Below are 21,110 nucleotides of genomic sequence, written 5' to 3'. Positions count from 1 at the left end.
AAAAAAAAAAATCTTGATTCAGTCTTTACTGAAGCAGCCAGATCTATATATTTTCACAATTATGTGTTTGTGTGTGTGAGCATGTGCCTATACACACCTACAATTTTTGGGGGAAAGTGCAGTTCCATTTCTTTCTTTCTTTTTGTTTTGTTTTTGTTTTTGTAAATCAATATTTTTTTCTCATGATCGCCCAAACAAGGAAGTTTTGGTCCCTTAACATAATAGCAAAAAAGAAAAAAAAATTAAAATAAAATTTGGAAAACATTTCTATTTTTTGTTTATTTGCATGATCTTCATTTTTCAAGAAAAGCTACCTCACACAGGAAAAAACAAAGTTAAAATCTGGATGTGAACGAAAGCAGCATGGGGTTCGAGAAACGTCAGGAAGACACCCCGGCACGGCTCAGTCCATCTTCAGAAGGTGCTATTAGTATTGATCTATCAGTCAGTATTTCCCAGAATTCCCAGACCATCCCACTCCCTAACTGGCCTCATTCAACACACACAGCCTGCTCAGAGGATGCGGAACTACGCGGGATGATCAAAAGACAGAGGGACTCTTTTGGCAATGCCGGAATTTTGCTCCCAAAGGATCGCCGTAGCACTGAGCAGGATGTGTGTGTGTATGAGGGTGTGTATATTTTTGTTATAATTAATATTATTATGATCTTGGTCTTTTTTTGTTTGTTTGTTCTCTCTGTTTGGTTCTGGTTTTGTTACGATTTTAATTATTGTAAATTGAAAATAAAGGAAAAAACAAGGAATTATGAAGTCAGATTTTAATTGTGTTTTTAATCATCATGAGCACAACATGTTAAATGTATGTATTTGGAGTACAAAACTATAGTTGCATTGCTTGTTTGTATTAGTTTGCGTGTGTGTGTACTGTATATTTGTGAATTTTCTGGAATAGAAGCACACAGGCTATCAGACACAAATGCTTGCACAAGTACTCAGCATAAATGAGTACACCCTGTCCGAAAGTCCACAAATTCAGCAAATACTATACTTTTACATAGAAGACATATTAGTGTTCCTTGAAGATACAATGTTCCAGCAAATCTGGTTGATCAAATGAGAAGCATGTCAATATTAATCAGGAAGATTTTCTTATCAAATTGATAAAATGTTGTGTTGCAAAAATAAGTACACCCTTCTGAAAATAAAACTTTTCTGGTGCAAGTCAGGCAATTTTTGATCAACAGGTGAGTATGTTGAACCAAACATTTAAATACGAGTAATTTCTCGACAATTAAAAGCCCATTGAATCATTCACAGACTTGCTGACAACAAGGCAACCACGTAGGAGAGAAATGTCAGAAGGCTTATTTCTTTGTACAAAAGAGGACAAAGGTAAAAGAGGATTACCAAAGCAATATTTTTTAGTGTGAAAATATGGCAAAAGTTACACAGAAACTCTGCTTCCCGTCGGGGTCCTGATCACCCTGTCTGTGTTTATTCTGAGATAACAACTGGCTGGATTTACATTATCCCTTACATGTTTTGTGTGACATTCCAATTTTGCCCATAAGTTAAATTCGCCACTTTTCAAACCGAGGGGACACGTGCCCGCTCAGGTTTTTGAGCCAGGATTGATTAACTTCCATGCTAACTTCCATGTTTTTGCATTTGATAATTCAGTTCCACGATTATTTTTAGGTACAAAATTAATTGTACCCCAAGGCCGTCACCTTTTGATGAATTCTGCCATTCTGAAGCAAAATTATGTTGTTTAGCCTATGTGATTTGTGCAGAATCAAGGAGTTTTTTAGTGCGGGTGGTTGGGACAATCCATCCAAAATCTTACAGAATATTGTCAACCAAACTGAAGAGCTTTAATGAGATGTGTATTATATGCCTATTTCACGAGTTCACATCTACATATAATTAGTACAATAAGTTTATGCGTATTTGGCGTGCTGTCCGGGGGGAGGGCTCCGAGCTCGGAGTTAGGCCCGAACCCAGAGTACTCCCCCCAGTTGGTAAGTGTAGATGGAACTGTAAGTGAGGAGATGGGGTGGAGGAGGGATGCTGACAAACTTTCAATGAACAGAGATAGGTCTGCTGTGAATTTATACTTTGTCATTGAGTTGATTACTGATTAATCTCCAGCTGTGCATAATTTGGTTAATTATCTGAACCTGCTCCTCCCGAACTTTGTTAATAAAACATCATTTAAAATGTTAACCTTTTGTGAAAATTACTGGAACTCGGTGCACTCAAGGGAATCTGTGTGGCACAGGTCTGCAATTTATGAAACACAAGCCCGGTTTCACAGACAAGGCTTAGATTAAGCCAGGAGTAGGCCATAGTTAAATTAGGATATTTAAGTACCTTTTACAAAAGTGCCTTATAAAATAAAAACATTTCTGTGTGCATCTTGAGACAAAACAAAGGCACTGACATATTTTTTCGACTTTATATTTATATTTTCGGCTTAGGCCTATTGTCTATGAAACCAGGCAACAAACTGACAAAACAAGAAAGGAGAGGATATATAAACATTTGGGATTTCGATCAGATCGACTGGCAGTCTGAGAGATCTAATTTTTGTCTTTTCTTTTAACGTATTTTTATTTTAGATATTTTCAAACTGCTTATCTATTCAGTAAAAAGTTCAATTTATATCCACCATTAGTTGCTCATGCTTTCCAAACGTGAGCGTCCACGCACCCCGTGACTTCGTTTTGACCAATCAGAAGCGCCATTGCTCTCACTAGGAAATCCACATTGAGAGCTTTGCATTGATCCAGGCAAGAACAGAGAGCCAAACGGAGCAGGCGCAGTGCACGAGCGTCTTATGAGGGCAGCTTGACAGTCTGTGAGCCAGACTGGATCGGTGAAAAAGCATAATTGTTTTAGCTGTGAGACTCTCGCTATATCGTGAGAAGAGATGGCCCTGTCTTCGGGACTGACATAACGGTCAAAGGTAAAGCGTTCGAACCGCGTATTTATTTATTTGGGCTTTACTTATTGCCTTGTAAAAAAACGAGTTGCATAACGTGGGCTGGTGACCTAATTTCCGATGTCTGTTTTCCTTTTGAAGTTTTTCCAAATGTTTTTCTTATATTTGTCTTCGTTTTTCTCCGTATATCTCGTTTTAGATTTAGGGAACATTGTGGAGTACCCGAAATGTATACATTAACTCTTTTAACTACAATGTCAGCGCAGTTTTACCTACTTAGAATTGACCTAATTTCTACTCCAGGAATAGTGTGTCCGTGGACCATTGTCGTGTGCCACTGTAAAATGTTTTTTTATTATGTAAAAACAAAATTATTTTATCATATTTTTGTTCGTTCCCTAATATATTTATTTAGTTTACTACTATTTGTATCTTTTTTTCCATCAATGGTAATTTGAGAAGGGTACAGTTATGAAAATCTGACCTAACTTACCTTCCCACAGCATTCGTTTAATGTTAAGGTGTGGGGTTTGGTTGTGGGTGCTTTTGGTAGTATATCCAGATTTTCTTCTGCCTAATGAGGTGTCCTACCCATGTTGTAAATTTAAAGCTGACAGACAGTTTAAACTACTGGTAGACAATCTTAAATGGGTTGGTCAGATTTTCACTAGACTGCCAGGTAAAATGTCTTTAAATAGATATTAAGGCAAGACAGACACCACTGGTGAATAGGGTAGTAATAGTAATAGAGATTAGAAAGATAAATATCGCCATAGTAAGCCGGTGGATTAATTCCAGTACATTAAAGACAATTGTTTTATATTGCAAGTTTTCTGAAATGTTTTGTTTAAATATGTAAATGATGCATTAGCCATTTAAATATGCACTAATTTGCTACACAGAAATCAGAATTTTGGCTGAAGCCAGGTTCAAATTTCTTTTTTCTTTTTGTTGATATATAAGATAATATATATATATATATATATACACACACACACACATACATATATATTATTATTATTATTTTTTAATAAACAAAATATCTTCATGAAACATGATCTTTATTTAATATCCTAATGATTTTTGGCATAAAAGAAAAATAATTCTTTTATATGATAATTTTGACCCATATAATGTATTGTTGGCTATTGCTGCAAATATACCTGTGCTACTTGTGACTGGTTTTGTGATCCAGGGTCACATATGAACCAAACCCTCTGTAACCAGTGCTTGAAAAAACCTTTTGCCTATAGTGTCTTGCCTTAAACAAAAATGTAACAATGTAATAGTGTCTGGTGTATATTATGCACTTTTTAAGTAACGTGATAAATTACTATTGCATGGAAATTAAGTGGTCTTGTATTATACAAATGCAAACCATATCCTGTATTAGCTATTATAGTGTATGACAGTTTTCAAGCAGGGCTCAAAGATGTCCATGATTGACATACAGGCTTCTATAAATGTCACATAATTAATGAGAGGCAGTATGGCATTGAGTCAGACTGAAGAAAAGTCAAGAATTGAATGTCACAGAATGACTGCTCAGATGGACAGATTTTAAGTCCAGATTTGGAGGATTCCTCTGTCATGAACGGAAACAGCTCAAATCTATACCTAAAGGTCTCTGAGCAAAATTTAAAAAAGGCAATCCATTTTTACGGTATCAGAGTACTGTAGGTTATTGTGATGATGCTTATCTCTCAAGTAAGAAAGAAAGTCTTACAGACAATTTCATCAGTAGATAATTTAATTGCATGTCTGTTATAGTGTGATGTTTTGGAGATTGTCCTCAATTTTAGTTTTTGACAACATTTTTCCTGTCTCTGGATTGTAGAGTCCCAAATTTCTTCAAGTATTTATAATTTAATTTATTTTAATTTTTATAACTTTAAATGACAGAAATGTCTTGTATTTTCACTTTCCACACTGTTCAATGAGGGTGTGATTTCATTTTTTTTCTTCTTTTTTTTTTTCCGGAACAGCGACTCAGTGAACATGGCCCCAAATTCCATCCACTGGTTCCGGAAGGGACTTCGTCTCCATGACAACCCTGCACTTCAGGAGGCAGTGCGTGGGGCAGACACTGTTCGATGTGTCTACTTCCTGGATCCCTGGTTCGCTGGGTCGTCCAACCTTGGGGTCAACAGGTGGAGGTTAGTGCATTTCTATAAGAAAGCATCTTTTCATCTTATAATCAAGCAAATATCTCAATTATCAGTATCCAAAAAAAGAGTGCAAGACACTAAGACAGGGTTTTTCCTGGGTCAAAATTGGTCTTCGGTGGTGGCTGACCGACATGGTCATCCACACACAGCAAAGAGTACCCTAGTACCCACGTGATCCGCAAGCCCAATATTGAAAATAAATGTTAAATTTAAAATAAATACAAAGAAACAGTTTGTGATTTTTTTTTTTTAGGTAATTTACTACACATTGTCATAGCCCTATACATACTGTGGATTATTAAGGCTAAATTTTACTAAACACTCTTGCTAAATTAGGTAAGCACACTTACTTTCTCATTTCAGATTAGGGGTGGGAATCTCTAGGCACCTCACGATTCGATTCGATTACGATTCAGAGGGTAACGATTATCGATTATTAACGTTTTTTTTTTTTTTTTTACTTGGTACTTTTAAAGCAAAGTATTTATGATGACCCATAACGAACTTACTTCCATCTTCCTATAATTTTATTAATAAAACAAATGGAAGTTATTTGAACATTGCAAAGAACCAACAGGAAAATAAATATGTGCCTGTACTAGTAGCGTACTTGTAAATTAATACAAACTTCAGCATATTCTGAATCTCTAGCATTTAATAATAGACTTCTAACCAACATCCTCTGGTTATTTCCAATGAGCAATATAATCCTTCAGACAAAAAACATTTTGCTGTAGCAAATTCACAAACAGTTTTCGTTCAAAAATATAGAATTATGTACCAGCAGCTCACATATAATGCTTGTGGACTTATGCATATTCTGAATAATTAGTAACATACAAAGCCTCTCTTATTCACAACTAAATAATAAAGAGGTATGACTTGAAATGTTTGCTGTATACCACAATCAAAAACAGCTTATACAAAAAAAGTGAATGAACATCTGCAGAGAGCACAGTCAAAATGTAACTTTTTGTGACTGGCATTGCACATATTGCAGGGCAGTACAATGTAAGTATAACAGATCGGTTTACAGTATATTGATGTGAAAACTAAATACTGAAAGCAGCTTTCATACAAAAAATACTAAATAGGTAACAATGAAATTGCCAATTTTACATTAGCTTTTAACGAAGAGGGTGCCGTTCGAATTTGGCGCTCAGGCATCATGCGTCTGTTATGTGCGCGAGTCTGTTAAGTGCGCGCCACAGACTGCACGCGCACTGCACGTCCGCTAGAGTTCCGCCTTTTGCGTTCCGTCAATATTATGTTTTTTTAGAGATTTGATTTTTTTGACATTTGTGAATCAATTCAGAATCGTCCACGTCCGCATCGCGATGCATATAAGAATCCGCGCGGTGCTGTGATCGTTCTCTCCGTCAGTAGCCTGCTTCACTCACAAAACCCAATTACAGATCAAATAAGGCTTTGGCGGGACAAAAAATCGTTTTGGCGGCCGCCAAAAAAATTTCAATGTAGGAAAAACCCTGTAAGAATCTGTACCTTAAATTATTGATAAGTGATAATTACTGATAATTAACTGATACGTATTGAAAAGCAGAGTAGCCTTGACATATACTATAACCACTGCAAGGAAGCTAGTTGCTAAAGTGAAAGGTTTTTTCTTCCGATACATTCACACCCATATCATAATAGTCATTTAGCAGGTTTTTTTTTATTTTATCACAAACCATAACTGATCTCTCATCTTATGTCACTTTATGTTGTTTGCATTTGAATGAGGGTCAGAAACTGATATTGAGGTCATGGTGTTGAAAAAATCTTTAGGTTTCTGTACATTCTGTTCCAATGAAAACAAACCCTTTTGTTGCATGAACCTGAAATATGAGTTGAGACAATTTGATGATCACATAAGCAGTCTATTGTGTATACTGTTGTTGTTGTTTATTCCAACTGTAAAATACGACTGGGCAAAGTCACAACGTTACATCATGTTAAAAAAAAGGTTAAACCAAAGATTTGATTACCTTGTTGTAAAATCACTACAATTTGCATAGTTTTACTGGCACATGCTGCCTGCTGTGATCATAAAGGTGCAGCCATTATATTAGTTGATGCAACTGGATTTTTACAGAAATAGAAATTGTATATTCTCTTATGACCTTAGATTTCCTCAATGTTTTTAACTGTTGGGTGATGACCCAAAAATTGGATATATGTTGTAGACATCATATTGCTGGGTCTGTCCACATCTTGGTAATGGTTTTTTTTTTAAGAACAGTTGTTTTATGTTTGTACCATAAACACTATTAGTATTATGTTGGGTGACCACTTCATGTCTAACGGAAATTTGTGGTTCTGAAGCAAAACCAGTGATTTACACAATGGTTAAAATTAGGAAACACTCCTTTTCAGGCACCTGCTGTTTTCATGAAAAGGATTGCAGAATTTTGTTTGCAGTCGGATGTGAACAGTCAGATATGCCTATGTGTTTCTATTTTAAACCAGTAAATACCCACACATGAAGTAATCTGACCACATGGCCATGTATGCAGATCGATCCAGTACTATAACAGTAATTCACGAAGAAAGTAGGCCAAGTCGCAGACCAGCAGATGCTTCGCTCTCAGAAGACAATCACACAGTCTGTCCTCAGAGCCTGTCATTCAGCTCTGCTCACCTACTGAATGGATACTGACTGAATGTTAATGAATTCAGCAGATTAAAAGATGAAGCACCTGTGACTGGATTTGTCATTGTCCTCTGCAGTGTTCAGATGGCCTCTGCAGTCTTACTTAAATCACCTGTTGAGCTCCTAGTTTAGGTACTTTAATGCAGGAGAGATGGTGGGTCACGTTGTGGGATCTGCTCTAAATTGCCTTTAAAAATAGTCGTGTAAGTTAGTTGCAGTTAGGATTCTTTGTCTTCACTGCTATTGTGTACACTAGTCATTACATCCTCAAGAGGGATGTGTTGTTTCATGTTAGTGCATCATGTCATAAATGTGCTTGATGTGTTATGCACTAAAACTTTAGCAGTAACTCAATCAGTTACATCATGTTTTACTGAGTTAATGATACCTTGGGGCTCAACGTTAAGGATTTTTTCTACTGGCCTGATTGGACCCGTGGTTAATTTTGACAGGCCCTTCCAAAATTAATAAAATAATAATAATATAAATCTCAAATATTACAAAAGACAGTCAGTAATAAAATAAGAAACAATAGCAATACCACATCAATAGAACAAACAGACAATTTAAATAAACAGTCCTTTTCGGGATTTTCAATATTAATAATCGGGATAAACTAAATTTATCGGGATAAACAATATTAGTGTTTTACTGTATTTTTGATCAAATAATACAGCCTCTGAGTATGAGACTTCTTTCGAAACCATTAAAAAAACGTACTAATTCCCCTCCCCCAATTTTCTTTTTTAATTCAGAGCAACTTGCATTACATTCAGTTCCATTCAAAGTGTACATTAAATCAGTTCATGCTTTCTCTAGTATTGAACCCATAACCTTGGAACAAGAATGTTAGTCTCTTGCTTACACTCTGCAGAATGTGTGAAACACCTAAAATGTTTGCTTTTGCTAAACTATAGCACTTTCTCTACCCTAACGAATGAGGCGTATTTACTCAGTTAGCTATCCATCTTGTGTAACAACTGATAATATGAATGTAGCCCATAACTTATCTTGGTTTCCTAGAAGATAGACTGATTGTTTTTCATTAGATGTCATGCCCAGAACCTTCTACTGTCAGAACCTTCTACGATCTGTGGAAACGGCAATATAAGGATGTGCTCTTTTCTCAGACTAGGCATTGAGAGTTGTTATGGTTGAAAAGAGGTAACTGGGCTAATTTTATGCCCTCCAGTGTTGGAGACCATGCGTGCTGCAAATCTAGGCCAGGGCAGTTACATAAGTAATGTTGTATGACAAGGCAGAGTTCTGGAAAATAGGTTTTCCATCCTCATACTCCCAATAGCTATTAGTTTTTGTGTTCTGTGGGCTTGAATAAAAAAAAATATATATATATATATATATATATATATAATGTCAAAAGTACAAGTGCATTATTTAGTTGAAATAAAAATGATAGATAAATTAAGAGGATCTTATTTATTTTTATTTTATTTGGAAATGATTTTAATTTCTACTAAATAACGTAGAGATACTTTTGAAATTATTACATTTTTATCTATTTATTTTTGTTAACCAAATCTGACCTCTTTATCTAAGTACGCAGTGTGTTATCTGATTGCTGATTTATTCATTGTCTCTCTTTAAAGACTCCAGTACTTATGTCCCTTTAGCTGGTAGGCAGATGTGTAGAGAGGAAATAGCAGTTAAGCTCCTAATGGTTTAAACAGGTCATGAATGAACAGATTTGTGAATGGAAACTTAGAGTATCTGAATGTTTGAGGGACAGCTTGCAGAACAGGTAAATCCTCAGGGCTTTGCTGTAGATCAATAGTTCTCAAACTTTTCACGCCAAGTCCCTGGTCAAGGCAAATCAGGACATGTCAGTACCATTTGTTCACTACAGTGTTCACTATATTTTGGAATTTGAGTCAAAATAGCCAATCTTAAAGTGTCATACATTATATAAAAAATATACTTTTTGGTATATATTTGACTCGTATTAGAATCATTCCATTGGAGGCGGATCTGCTTTTATGGTGGAAAGAATATACAAAAATGCCTATACAGGAATTTACATTAGTAAATGCCCTTGCACACTGAGTCCGAAATTCGCATCCAAAATTTTTGCACGTTAAAAAATAAATACGACCTCACGTTATGTCAATCACGCACGCCTCCGAAACTTTCGTCCATCAAAAAATTCGGTCATTCGGATCAGGTTCGATTTTCGTAATGTTTAATTTTAATTTGAATGTTTAAAATTATATTTTAAAACACTTCATGTTACATTTTACATTTTTCCTGACAGATTTCTCCTGCAGTGCCTGGATGATCTTGATTCCAATCTAAGAAAACTCAATTCCCGCCTTTTTGTCATCCGAGGACAACCAGCCAATGTTTTTCCACGCCTTTTCAAGGTGAAATTCTTCAGTTGAAAATACTGCTGTCAGTCCTTGAATATAGTGTCACAAAAGAACTTGCAGTATTTCTTTCTGAAAGCCACACATTACAATTTAGTTCAATCCACTGCCCTGACTTTTTTGAATAACTATCCAGTGTTTCTAATCTGCTTTTGCAGGAATGGAACATATCCAGGTTGACCTTTGAGTATGACTCCGAGCCATTTGGGAAGGAGAGGGATGCAGCTATTAAAAAGCTTGCGATGGAAGCTGGAGTTGAAGTCATTGTCAAGACCTCACACACCCTTTACAATCTTGATAAGTAAGAGTTATTTTCCTTAAATCTGAAATGATTTTTGATATTTACATACTTTCTCCTATACCTGCTTAATGTGCAATTATAAGTAAGCCATTTATAGGTTGATTTTGCCCAAAAAGTGTAAACACTGTGGCATCCCACTTAGGGGTGGCACGGTTCACAAAACCCACGGTTCGGTTCGTATCACGGTTTTAGGGTCACGGTTTTCGGTTCTGTACGGTTCATGTTGTTGTTTTTTCTTTTAATCTTTAACACTCCAAAAATTTACTTCAGCATATGATATATAGCTGAATTATCTAATTATTTATTTATTTATTTCATAAATGGGGTGTGTTTGCAAAACGCAGCTTCTCATTTCCCATTCTGAAGTAATATGAGTGAGCAGTCACCCTGAGGAAACTTTCAGTGGCCCTGGAGGTCCATCATCTGTAGAGCTACGTGGGCTGTGTTGGACCGTTATTTGTCAATTTATCCTCGTGTCTCGTCATCATAGGCGGGACATGTCCCCACCATTTTTTGCCAGGGTTGATATTATCTTGCAGCACGGGTGTACCAATACAAATAAATAAAACATTTCCAGTTAACTAGCAAAGTATTTGTTTCATTCGTTTGTTAAATAAGAAGCAATTTAGCGCTGAAATGTGTTTTTTTAATCAAGTGATCAAAGTGCTCGTTGCAGTTGCGATCAGTGGTGCTGATACAGTGTTCTCGTGGCTCGCGCACACACCGCAGCGGCCGCACATTCATCACTCGGACGCGCGCTTCAATCCATTGAGGAGACTCAAGGCTACTCGTTCCGATTAAATAATAAAACAAAATTCATACAAATCGGTCCCTGCTTGATATACAACCGCTGATAAACATAATCGGTTTTGATAAAGAAAAAAATATATACGAGCGCAGATTAGAACTCAGAACCTTTGATACGCTTGGCAAGTTCTGCCACTGGACCATTAGGCTACGTGGAACAGTCGATCTATGTAGCCTATTTATTCACATGAAAAAAACAACATATAGTGGAGTAGATCTCATTAAATGTCTAGGTAAACTCAGTGTACTATATAAATCGATTGCTGGACATTGTAATGTAATTCTACATATGTCTGATTTATGATTTAGCTTTGTATTAGCACGGGCACGAGGCTACATTGCGCATGCGTCGAACCGTGCAAACCGCGCGACGCACACGCGCACCGAACCGAGACAAGCGAACCGAACGGTTCGGATGTTTTTTCATGTACCGTGCCACCCCTAATCCCACTAGCCCGACAGTAACTTTTGTTCAACCAAATGGCACTTGGGGAGAGTTCAGAAAGCATGTTTGATATTTACTTGTTTGTTTGTTTATTTATTTATTCTCTAAGCAATTTTTGCTGATGCTAATGTAAATAAACAACACACTTCAGCTTTAATGATCTTTACCCATTTAAAATCTAGCATCACTTCTGTTGGACCATTAGTTTTGCTATATTTCTTTTTCATTTTTTTAAAATTAATTTACCATCTCCATTATTTCAGGATCATTGAACTAAATGGTGGTCAGCCTCCCCTCACGTACAAACGTTTCCAGACTCTGATCAGCCGAATAGACCCACCGGAGATGCCAGTGGAAACCCTCTCCAACACCATTATGGGCTGCTGCGTCACACCTGTCTCTGACGACCATGGGGACAAATATGGTGTGCCCTCTCTGGAAGAACTAGGTGAGCTAATTGAGATAAAGAGCTTTATCTGTCAGGTTTCAGTTTAGTCAAGTCAGTTTGGAATGGTGATTAAAATGAAAACGAAATACACTTGACCTAAATGAGACAATCACTGTGTCCATTTACTGTGATCTAACACATGTTCACGAGTTTCATAAACTGCAACACGAGAACCCATCAGGTTATGCAAGATTAGTATTGGTTCTTTAACCTACATTATCTTGATTCAGGATTTGACATTGAGGGACTACCTTCTGCTGTCTGGCCAGGAGGTGAAACGGAGGCATTAACAAGGATTGAAAGGCATCTGGAGCGAAAGGTGTGATCACATATAGATGTACAGCAGGGGACTCAAACTCTTATTACCCGGGGCCATATGCCAGGTGGTGTTTAAAGGAACCCGCCGACTTTTTGGGACTTTAGCTTATTCACCGTATCCCCCAGAGTTAGATAAGTCCATACATAGCCTTTTCATCTCTGTGCCTGCCGTAACTCTTTCTGACACACCCACCACTAGCCTAGCTTAGCACAAAGACTGGAGGTGAATGGCTCCAGCTAGCATACTGCTCCCAATAAGTGACAAAATAACTAGCAAATCACTCTGCAGCACCTGAGAAGCCCCGTGGTGAGGAGCAGAGAGTTGGCGTAGGAAAATGTTGGTGTTATTTTGTCACTTAATGGGAGCAGTATGCTAGCTGGAGCCGTTTACCTCCAGTCTTTGTGCTAAGCTAGGCTAGCGGTGGGTGCGTCAGACAGAGTAACGGCACGCACAGAGATGAAAAAGGTATGTATGGACTTATCTAACTCGGGATACGGTGAATAAGCTAAAGTCCCAAAAAGTCGGCGTGTTCCTTTAACAGCTAAAACAAATACAACAGAAAGTGGTTTTACAACAATGAATTTTCACTATATAGTTATTGATGGACCTTTTCAGATACATTAGGCCAATGTTAAGCTTTAACAGAACTATGGGAAAACAGGCTGAAAGTGAATCATGATTTTTTTAAATATATTTTTTTATATATATTTAAAGAAGCACCACCTTAAAATGATAGTTCACCAAAAATGTATATTGTCATTTGCTCACCCTCATGTCTTTCTAAGACTTTACATTTTCCCTCCTTACTCATGTTTTTCCAGGCTTGGGTTGCAAATTTTGAAAGACCCAGAATGAATGCCAACTCTTTGTTGGCCAGCCCGACTGGCCTGAGTCCCTACCTCCGTTTCGGCTGCCTATCCTGCCGCCTCTTCTATTTTAAACTTACAGACCTCTACAGGAAGGTACAGACACAATTCTACACTAACTGTCTGTGTATAAACCTAGTGTGCTCACATTATTTCACTTTTTATTACAGGTGTATTGATTAGGGGTGGGCGGTAATGCTATACATCTTATAAGTAATGTCGTTTTTTTTTTTTTTGAAAATTCAGCTTAAAATCCTTTATACAGTACGTTAGATAACCATGTGGTAATATACTGTTTGCATAAGTATAAATGAAGATAAATATCTGATCAAAATGAAGATAAAAATTCTCCTTTCAGGTAAAGAAAACCAGTACTCCTCCACTCTCCCTCTACGGTCAGCTGCTGTGGAGGGAATTTTTCTACACTGCTGCGACCACCAACCCACGATTTGATAAGATGGAAGGCAACCCGATCTGTGTGCGCATCCCCTGGGACAAGAACCCAGAGGCTTTGGCCAAGTGGGGTGAAGCTAAGACAGGTTTTCCCTGGATCGATGCCATCATGACCCAGTTGCGGCAGGAAGGCTGGATCCACCACCTGGCTCGTCATGCTGTCGCTTGTTTTCTCACTCGTGGAGACCTGTGGATCAGTTGGGAAGAGGGCATGAAGGTGCATATCTTACACATGGGAGATTTGAATTTTATTAGATTTTTTATATATATATATATATATATATATATATATATATATAATATAAAAACAGTGAAACGTAAAAAATAGCATGTTTTAATAACTGAATAGGTCCATTTACATGTGTAACCTATTGCAGTAAGAGACAGACTAGTTTCAACCATACCTTTTTCAATACAATTTGATCCATTCTGCTCTTTCAGTGGGTTGCTCTCCGTGGGTCAGTTGAATAACACAGTCCCGCTTGTGCTTATGGCGGTGATGCCATAAGGTCTTGCAGTATGGTCTGTTTTTTTGTTCTCAGAACAATACTTTGAATACATGAGAAGGATGTTTGATCAGGATGAGATCTAATTATTGAAGGGGGATTTGGGAATTTAAAAATGTCACTTGTCATGTCAGAAAGGTTGAAATGAAAAGCCATGAGCATTTTTTTTACTGACTAACCCCAAACTTTTCAACGGTAGGGTAATAGGTCTCATTTTAATGGGTCTGACTGCTTAATATCAACCATCTCTGATTGGTTGCAGAGTAATGGTAGTTATTATTGACAGGTGTTTGAGGAGCTTCTTTTGGATGCTGACTGGAGCGTGAACGCAGGCAGCTGGATGTGGCTCTCCTGTAGCTCTTTCTTTCAACAGTTCTTTCATTGCTACTGTCCAGTGGGTTTCGGCAGACGCACCGACCCTAACGGCGATTTCATTAGGTTGGTAACATTCCCAAACATGTACACTAATCCCAGGCTGAATTACCTGCTTTCACCAAGGGCCCTTGTTTAAAATCTAGAATGCATAAAAATTTACCACATGGAAGGACAGATTAATAAACTGAGGAAACATTTAACTCAAGTAACTCCATTAGAGGAATGTATATGCATATATACAACTTTTATTGTACTATAGGGCAGCATTTGTCTTTATAATTTATCTGACTGAGATGCACAAAAGTATCATTTGAGGTCTAGAATTGGATAAGTACCTTCCTATATGAATTAGTCAGGAAAGCAAGCCTGTCCCATTTAGTCTCTTTTTGTTTGAACTTTTCTACCTGAGGCCTTCTAGTTCCAGTTATTTGGTATTCCAGGATTTTGGACTTTCCCAACACATTATCCTCTTTATAGGCCACATCAAGGAACAGATGTTTGCTTGTAAACATTTCTGTTACCAGATTTACTGTAGCTCATATGCATTTTAGCCAAAAGCTTGTATGTTTTTGTGTTTCTTGTGTCTAGTCGCTTTGCGGATTGGGTGAAAAGTTCAGCTTTCCCTTTCCCCTTTGTGAATTGTGGTTGATTGCTTTTAAGACGAAAGCCATTCTCAGCCAAAGCATTTGGAAACCTGTTAGCTGTGAATGTGGTTGAAGCTTGATGCTTTATCAGCGGGAAATGTAGTAGCCTGTTCTTTTGCTCGGTAGCATCTTGTTTCATCAAAAGGTATTTTAACTGCTTTGTAGGGAAATATTCAAAGCCTGGTCTGTTTTCAATGCATAGAGAGCCGCAATGCATTTCCCTTAGAGCATGATGAAGCCCAAAGCCAGAGCAACCAACTTCAATCTAGCTCTGGAGAACTCCTCCTTATCAGACTCTTTTTGAAATGTTTAGCGTTCCTCTAGGCGTTGAATGTAGCCCTGCTTGTGCAAGAGAACAAGAGTCCACGCCTTCAGCACACCACCATCCCAGCGAAGTCGCTCACGGTCCATAGGTCGTCCTTCAGTTTCTCAAATCTGCTTCTGTAGATGTAACGTGTTTCTGATCATTTGCTTGTTCAGGCAGGATGTGACTGTTCCTGGCAAAAGGGCAGAGGACAGTATACTGCGTTTCTTCTTTGGCAGCTAGCAGGTTTCTCTGCTTTGGCTCGGGATTGCTGTCGTCTCAAAAACGATCAGTGGCAGTGCGAGGGGCAGGGAGCGAACCTGAACCTCTCACTCAGCCCTGAGTTTCAATTTTTTTTTTTTTTTTTGAAGCGGGTGGGATGGGGTTCTGGGAGGGTGCTGTGTCATTGGATCTGGAGATATTGGGAGGGTCTGGTCACTGCCTCTTTCTAATGCGTGTTGTAGTAGGAATCTCCGTAATAGGCGGGACCCTGTTGCCCTGTTTAAACTGCGTCCGTCTGTCTGCAAGCAGTGCCTCCTGCAGCCCTCTGTCCCCACGCTCTGGTAAGGTGGAGCACCTTAGGTAGGTGGCCTTTTCTGTCCTGGGACCTGGAGGAGTGATGCAAGACCTGATTTTAGTAGAGCCTTACTGAACTTTTTGTTGTTGTTATGGTGTTGACTGTTTCTTTAGTAGTATGAATTGGCACATATCCATAAATTCACATACTCAGTTAAATGTGACTTACCATTTTGAGATTCTTGTAAATGAATCACTAACATGCTGCATTCTTGGCTCTTGTCGTAATCGGAGAAACCGTGTTCTGGTTGTATCCACTTGTTCAAACATGGGAACCCAATAACCATCTCACGTAACCTTTCTCGTGTTTATGATGAGACTGGTTTAATCTCTTTGTTCTTTCAGACGATATTTACCCATTCTCCGAGGTTTCCCTGCCAAATATATCTACGACCCATGGAATGCCCCAGACTCAGTGCAGGCCGCTGCCAAGTGCATCATCGGCGTCCACTACCCCAAACCAATGGTAAACCATGCTGAAGCGAGCCGCCTCAACATCGAGAGGATGAAGCAGATCTACCAACAACTTTCACGCTACAGAGGACTTGGCAAGAATTTGTTTCTTGTAACAAATAGCTAGCTTACTTGCAATCACGTTTATCCCTGAAAAGAAGCCCCGTGCAATTATGACTTCAGAAATGGCTGGAAATAGAGTAAAAGTGTTAGAAATGGTAGCAAATTTATTGGTACATTATAGCAGTGGAGGATAATTCTTCTTTCTATGTTTTTCCAGGACTTCTGGCCTCCGTACCATCCACACACAACGGAAATGGGAATGGGATGGCGTACTACCCAGGGGAACAGCAGTCCGGGACCAATACACCAGGTGAAAGTCATTGTTTTCTTAATTTGAGATTACAAAGTAGTGACAACTTCTACTTCTTGCAGCCTATGAGTAGTTATTTTTTCTTAAATATTCTGAGAAATACTCACAGATAACAAAGGAGAACATAACTTTATGGCTAACTTAAAAGCAAATTTTTTTTATGCCAAGGTTTTTATCTTGAATAATTGATTATAATAATATAATATAAAATAATTGATACTTTTTTTATATATAGTATGATATATTATTCAAATTACATTGTATTTATGTGAAGAAAACAAACTACTGATGTATGGAGCCCTGCACATGACACAAAGAAAAAAAAAAACAAGATACTGTGGCCACAAATGAATTTGTTTCCGCAACTTGTTAATTTTTGGCCACGTTGTACTAATTTATTCCCTCGTTTTAGTTTTGTTAAAATTGTGGCCACGATTTAACTAATTACTATATACTTATGTACTAACGAATTGACCTAAAATGAAGGAATTGAATTAATTAAACGTGTTCCCCACACATGGTATGCAGAAAAAAAAAATATATATATATCATGGCCATAAATTAAGAATCTGTTCCCACATTATCTTTGTTTTTTTCCCCCTGCATGTCATGTGCTGAGCTCCATACTTATGTGGTGTAAATTGACTTTCTGACATCTCAATAGCACCAGCTGTATCGGGCAGTTCTGTTGCCAGTGGTAACAGGAGTGGAAGAATTCTGCTGAACTTTGACAGTGAAGAACACAAGGGATCAAGTGGAATTCAGCAACAAAAACAGCAGCAATTAGGTGCCACCTTGTACACTAATATAATACACTACTAGATTTATAGCTGCAAAAGATTATTTGCTAAATTAGCTGCAAAACATTATAAGATAAAAAATTTTCATGCTGTCCTTTTCTCTTGCTTGTTTCCAAGGATACCACCATATGCCCGACACGGGGCACAACAGTCGACTTAACCAATGTAATGTCTCGCATGACATGGCAGGCGCCCAAAATTCAGGTACATTTACATTTATTCATTTAGCTGACGCTTTTATCCAAAGCGACTTACAATTGCTATATATGTCAGAGGTCGCATGCCTCTGGAGCAACTAGGGGTTAAGTGTCTTGCTCAGGGACACATTGGTGTCTCACAGTGGATTCGAACCCGGGTCTCTCACACCAAAGGCATGTGTCTTATCCATTGCGCCACACCACCTCCTATACATGCCCCCTAATGGGCATGTATGTTATATGATACAGTTAAAAACAAAATAGTTAAAAAAAAATGTTTTAAGGAAGTTAAGCTTTGTTAAGGAAAGGTTTTAATGTATGCTTGTCTTTATGCATTTTCAATATTCTGTGTGGCATTTAGCAGGACATTTAGCAGGACTGACTTTTATCCAAAACGACTTGTAAATGAGAACAATAGAAGCAATCAAATCAACAATAAGGCAACAATATGCAAGTGCTGTGACAACTTCCAGTTAGACACATAGCATATATATACACACGTGTATATATATATAAAAAAAAAATGAATAGAATAGAATAGTAAATGGTAGTATTAACGGGTCATGTGCTGATGAAAAAGACACTCCTTTAGAAGTGGGGAGTTAGGCAGGTCGTTCCACCATCAGTCCAGGTAAAGGTCTGTGAAAGTGATTTTGTGAACGCAAGCTTCTGGAGGGCATGTAGGTCTGGAGTAATGAGGTTAGGTATAGGGGTGCAGAGCCAGTGGTCGTTTTGTAGGCAAACATCAGTGCCTTGAATTTAATGCGAGCGACTGTTGGCAACCAGTGCAAATTGATTTAGAGGTGTGACATGCGCTCTCTGCAGGACACCTGCTGCACACAGGAGGAAGCGTGACAGGGAAGAGGGAGAGGGAGTCGGAACGAGATCTTGAAGGTGAAGATGACACCCTCTCCATCTCTCACAAGTTACAACGGAAAGTTGCAGAAGTCACTTCGGTTCATGCCACCAGCGGGAACCAGTCAAGTATGGAAAATCCTTGATGTACTGTATAAATATAGATAAAAGAAATCACACAATGCATTTGAGAGCTATTTTTCTGTTCTCTTTCCAGAAGATTTAAATGGACATACCATTGTACTGAGCAGAACAGATTCAAACAAAGCAGTCTGAATGGGACTGAATTTCTCCATTTGAGTTTAGATCTGTTTTCACTTAAACATCTCCTGTTTCACACTCGACGCGTAAGCAGTGTGGAGGCAGCGCAGAAGCTGTGCGTATGCAGAGCGGGAGCAGCACGCGCCTGATGTGCTTTCACACTAGCCGCGGCTTGTGTACTGCAAATACAGATGAGTATCGTCCATTGTCACCTTTAATGGTGTTTTCCTCCGACCCTTGTCTGCCATGTGCTTTGATTTATGATAGGCAGCATACTCTGCTGCGATGCGACCGTGTTCCCCTCTGTCCCACACACATACGTGTGTAACATGCTGTATATAGGTAGTTTACATGATAAAAGTAATCTTAATATTAAGATATACCTCTAGTTTTAATCAATTAAACAGGCCAAAAGCTCCTGTCAGTGATGTGTTTTCGAGTATTTTATTTATTTTTTTCACAGCGCTGAATGTCATATGGTGATTGTGAAACACGAAACGCATCACTTACATGATTTTATGATAAAATGTATTATTTTTCATGTTAATCAGGTCAATTTTGATCAATAACAATGCACTTTGGCTTTAATTCAGCGTGAGTGGTGCAGGAAAAATAGACTCGGCGCCGAAACGATCGCGGCACTGCCTCTTCTGCTCTGCTCCTGAGACGCGCCGTTTCTGCGTGCGGTGTGAATGCTCTAATATCTTAACATGGCCGCCGAAAAAAATATGCACTGCTTATGCTCTGTTTACGCGTGCGGTGTGAAACTGGCCTAAAGCTTTGGGAAAAAAACTATTTGACTTTTTTATTTTTATTTCTTCTCCCCCCCCCCCATTGTTTCCCTAATACCTAAACCCTTTACTCTTTTGGTCATCTTTGTGATTTGTTTCATCATTGCACAGGGAAGGGTTTTGTTTACTGTCAAGTGAACCTTACCAAGTGGGATAAATGTATCAGATTTGATCAAGCAGAATAAATCTCAGCTTCATTGTACACTCATCGCAGCTAGGATTTTTAAAGTATTTTTGCAGTTTGGTTGGCTCCAGCACCAGCCATCGGTTGGGAAAATATACAATCATCAATAAACACTTTTGTACCTATTTCTCTGACATTTTCTCATTGTACAGTTTCACTGATTCTCAATCGAGTGGTGTATGTGCCACCTTTTGTAAACAAAAAAATTTATACAGGTATTTTTTTTATTGGCGTTTCATTCTTTGCCAGGTTAATGTATTATTGTTTCAATTTACTCAGAAAATCCATATATATATATATAAAATACCAGCAGAGCTGATGTTTTAAAATAGGGTTTGAAGATTTCTAGATTTTAAAGCCATCTCCATGAATTGCTGATTTTAAACCTTCATGTTTTAACCTATTTGTAAATTCTATCAGGGACAAAACTTTGGTGGACCACAGTTCTTGAATATTTTTTAAATGAGCTTTTTAAATGTAGAATTTAAATGTAGCCTACAATTGTCCAATAAATGCATCTATAGATTAGCTACAGTATCTTCTTCGTGCTTCTGTCATGCTTGGCAGACACACACAGACAGCTGACCTTCACGGTCAGGCCTTAAACACTGATAAACAAAAAAGCCAATTTAAACTCTGCCAAAGCCAGGAAATGACTCTGGAAAAGAAAATCATCCCAAGTTCATTGATCACTGCATGTGCGAAGCAAACATTTATTTATCTTTAGGAAGGTAATGTATTTAAAAAGAAATGAAGACACCCTGTTGTATCTCTTAGTATGTTTTACATGCAATGTTTTTATTTTATAAATCCAAAATATTTTAAATGTATCTGTTTGTGCCTATTCAGGTAAAGCAAAACAATTTAGAAGCGTCATCTGACAGTATTGATTATAACATGACATTTTTACATTGTCTGACATTCCAAAGAATAAGCAAAACATTGACTATGAATCACTTTTTTTGTTCTTCATTGTGATATTGATTTTGCTGCTGTCTTTTTTTTTTTATAAAGCTCTCCTCTTCTGTAACTTAAAAATAGAGTA

At 37.9% G+C, this 21,110-nt stretch overlaps 1 protein-coding gene across 2 annotated transcripts; it reads left to right on the top strand.

The window, feature by feature from the left end:
• The first annotated feature begins 2,746 nt into the window (after positions 1-2,746).
• cry3a (cryptochrome circadian regulator 3a) lies at positions 2,747-20,190 on the top strand. 2 transcript variants are annotated; one of them, XM_084389578.1, is made up of 15 exons: positions 2,747-2,929; positions 4,891-5,061; positions 9,996-10,104; positions 10,266-10,408; positions 11,924-12,108; positions 12,339-12,427; positions 13,249-13,389; positions 13,652-13,963; positions 14,539-14,690; positions 16,497-16,699; positions 16,885-16,977; positions 17,642-17,764; positions 17,895-17,981; positions 18,800-18,958; positions 19,047-20,190. In XM_084389578.1, the coding sequence occupies exons 2-15, from the start codon at positions 4,904-4,906 to the stop codon at positions 19,103-19,105; spliced, it is 2,013 nt and encodes a 670-aa protein (XP_084245704.1). In that variant the 5' UTR covers positions 2,747-2,929; positions 4,891-4,903; the 3' UTR covers positions 19,106-20,190. The 2 variants fall into 2 exon arrangements, with proteins under 2 accessions (XP_084245704.1, XP_084245703.1); XM_084389577.1 differs by having other exon boundaries at positions 17,639-17,764; positions 19,047-19,239.
• The last annotated feature ends 920 nt before the right edge of the window (positions 20,191-21,110 follow it).

The sequence above is a fragment of the Rutilus rutilus genome (assembly GCF_951802725.1).
Source record: "Rutilus rutilus genome assembly, chromosome: 19".
NCBI lineage: Eukaryota > Metazoa > Chordata > Actinopteri > Cypriniformes > Leuciscidae > Rutilus > Rutilus rutilus.
Note: the sequence above shows the minus strand (reverse complement) of the source record. Positions and strands in the feature narration are given on the sequence as shown.

Excerpts from the sequence above, each read along its gene's own strand:
- cry3a (XM_084389577.1), top strand. The coding sequence starts at position 4,904 with ATGGCCCCAAATTCCATCCACTGGTTCCGGAAGGGACTTCGTCTCCAT. Across the intron at positions 13,964-14,538 it reads GTTGGGAAGAGGGCATGAAG|GTGTTTGAGGAGCTTCTTTT; the intron begins GTGCATATCTTA and ends TATTATTGACAG. Across the intron at positions 17,765-17,894 it reads ACAAAAACAGCAGCAATTAG|GATACCACCATATGCCCGAC; the intron begins GTGCCACCTTGT and ends CTTGTTTCCAAG.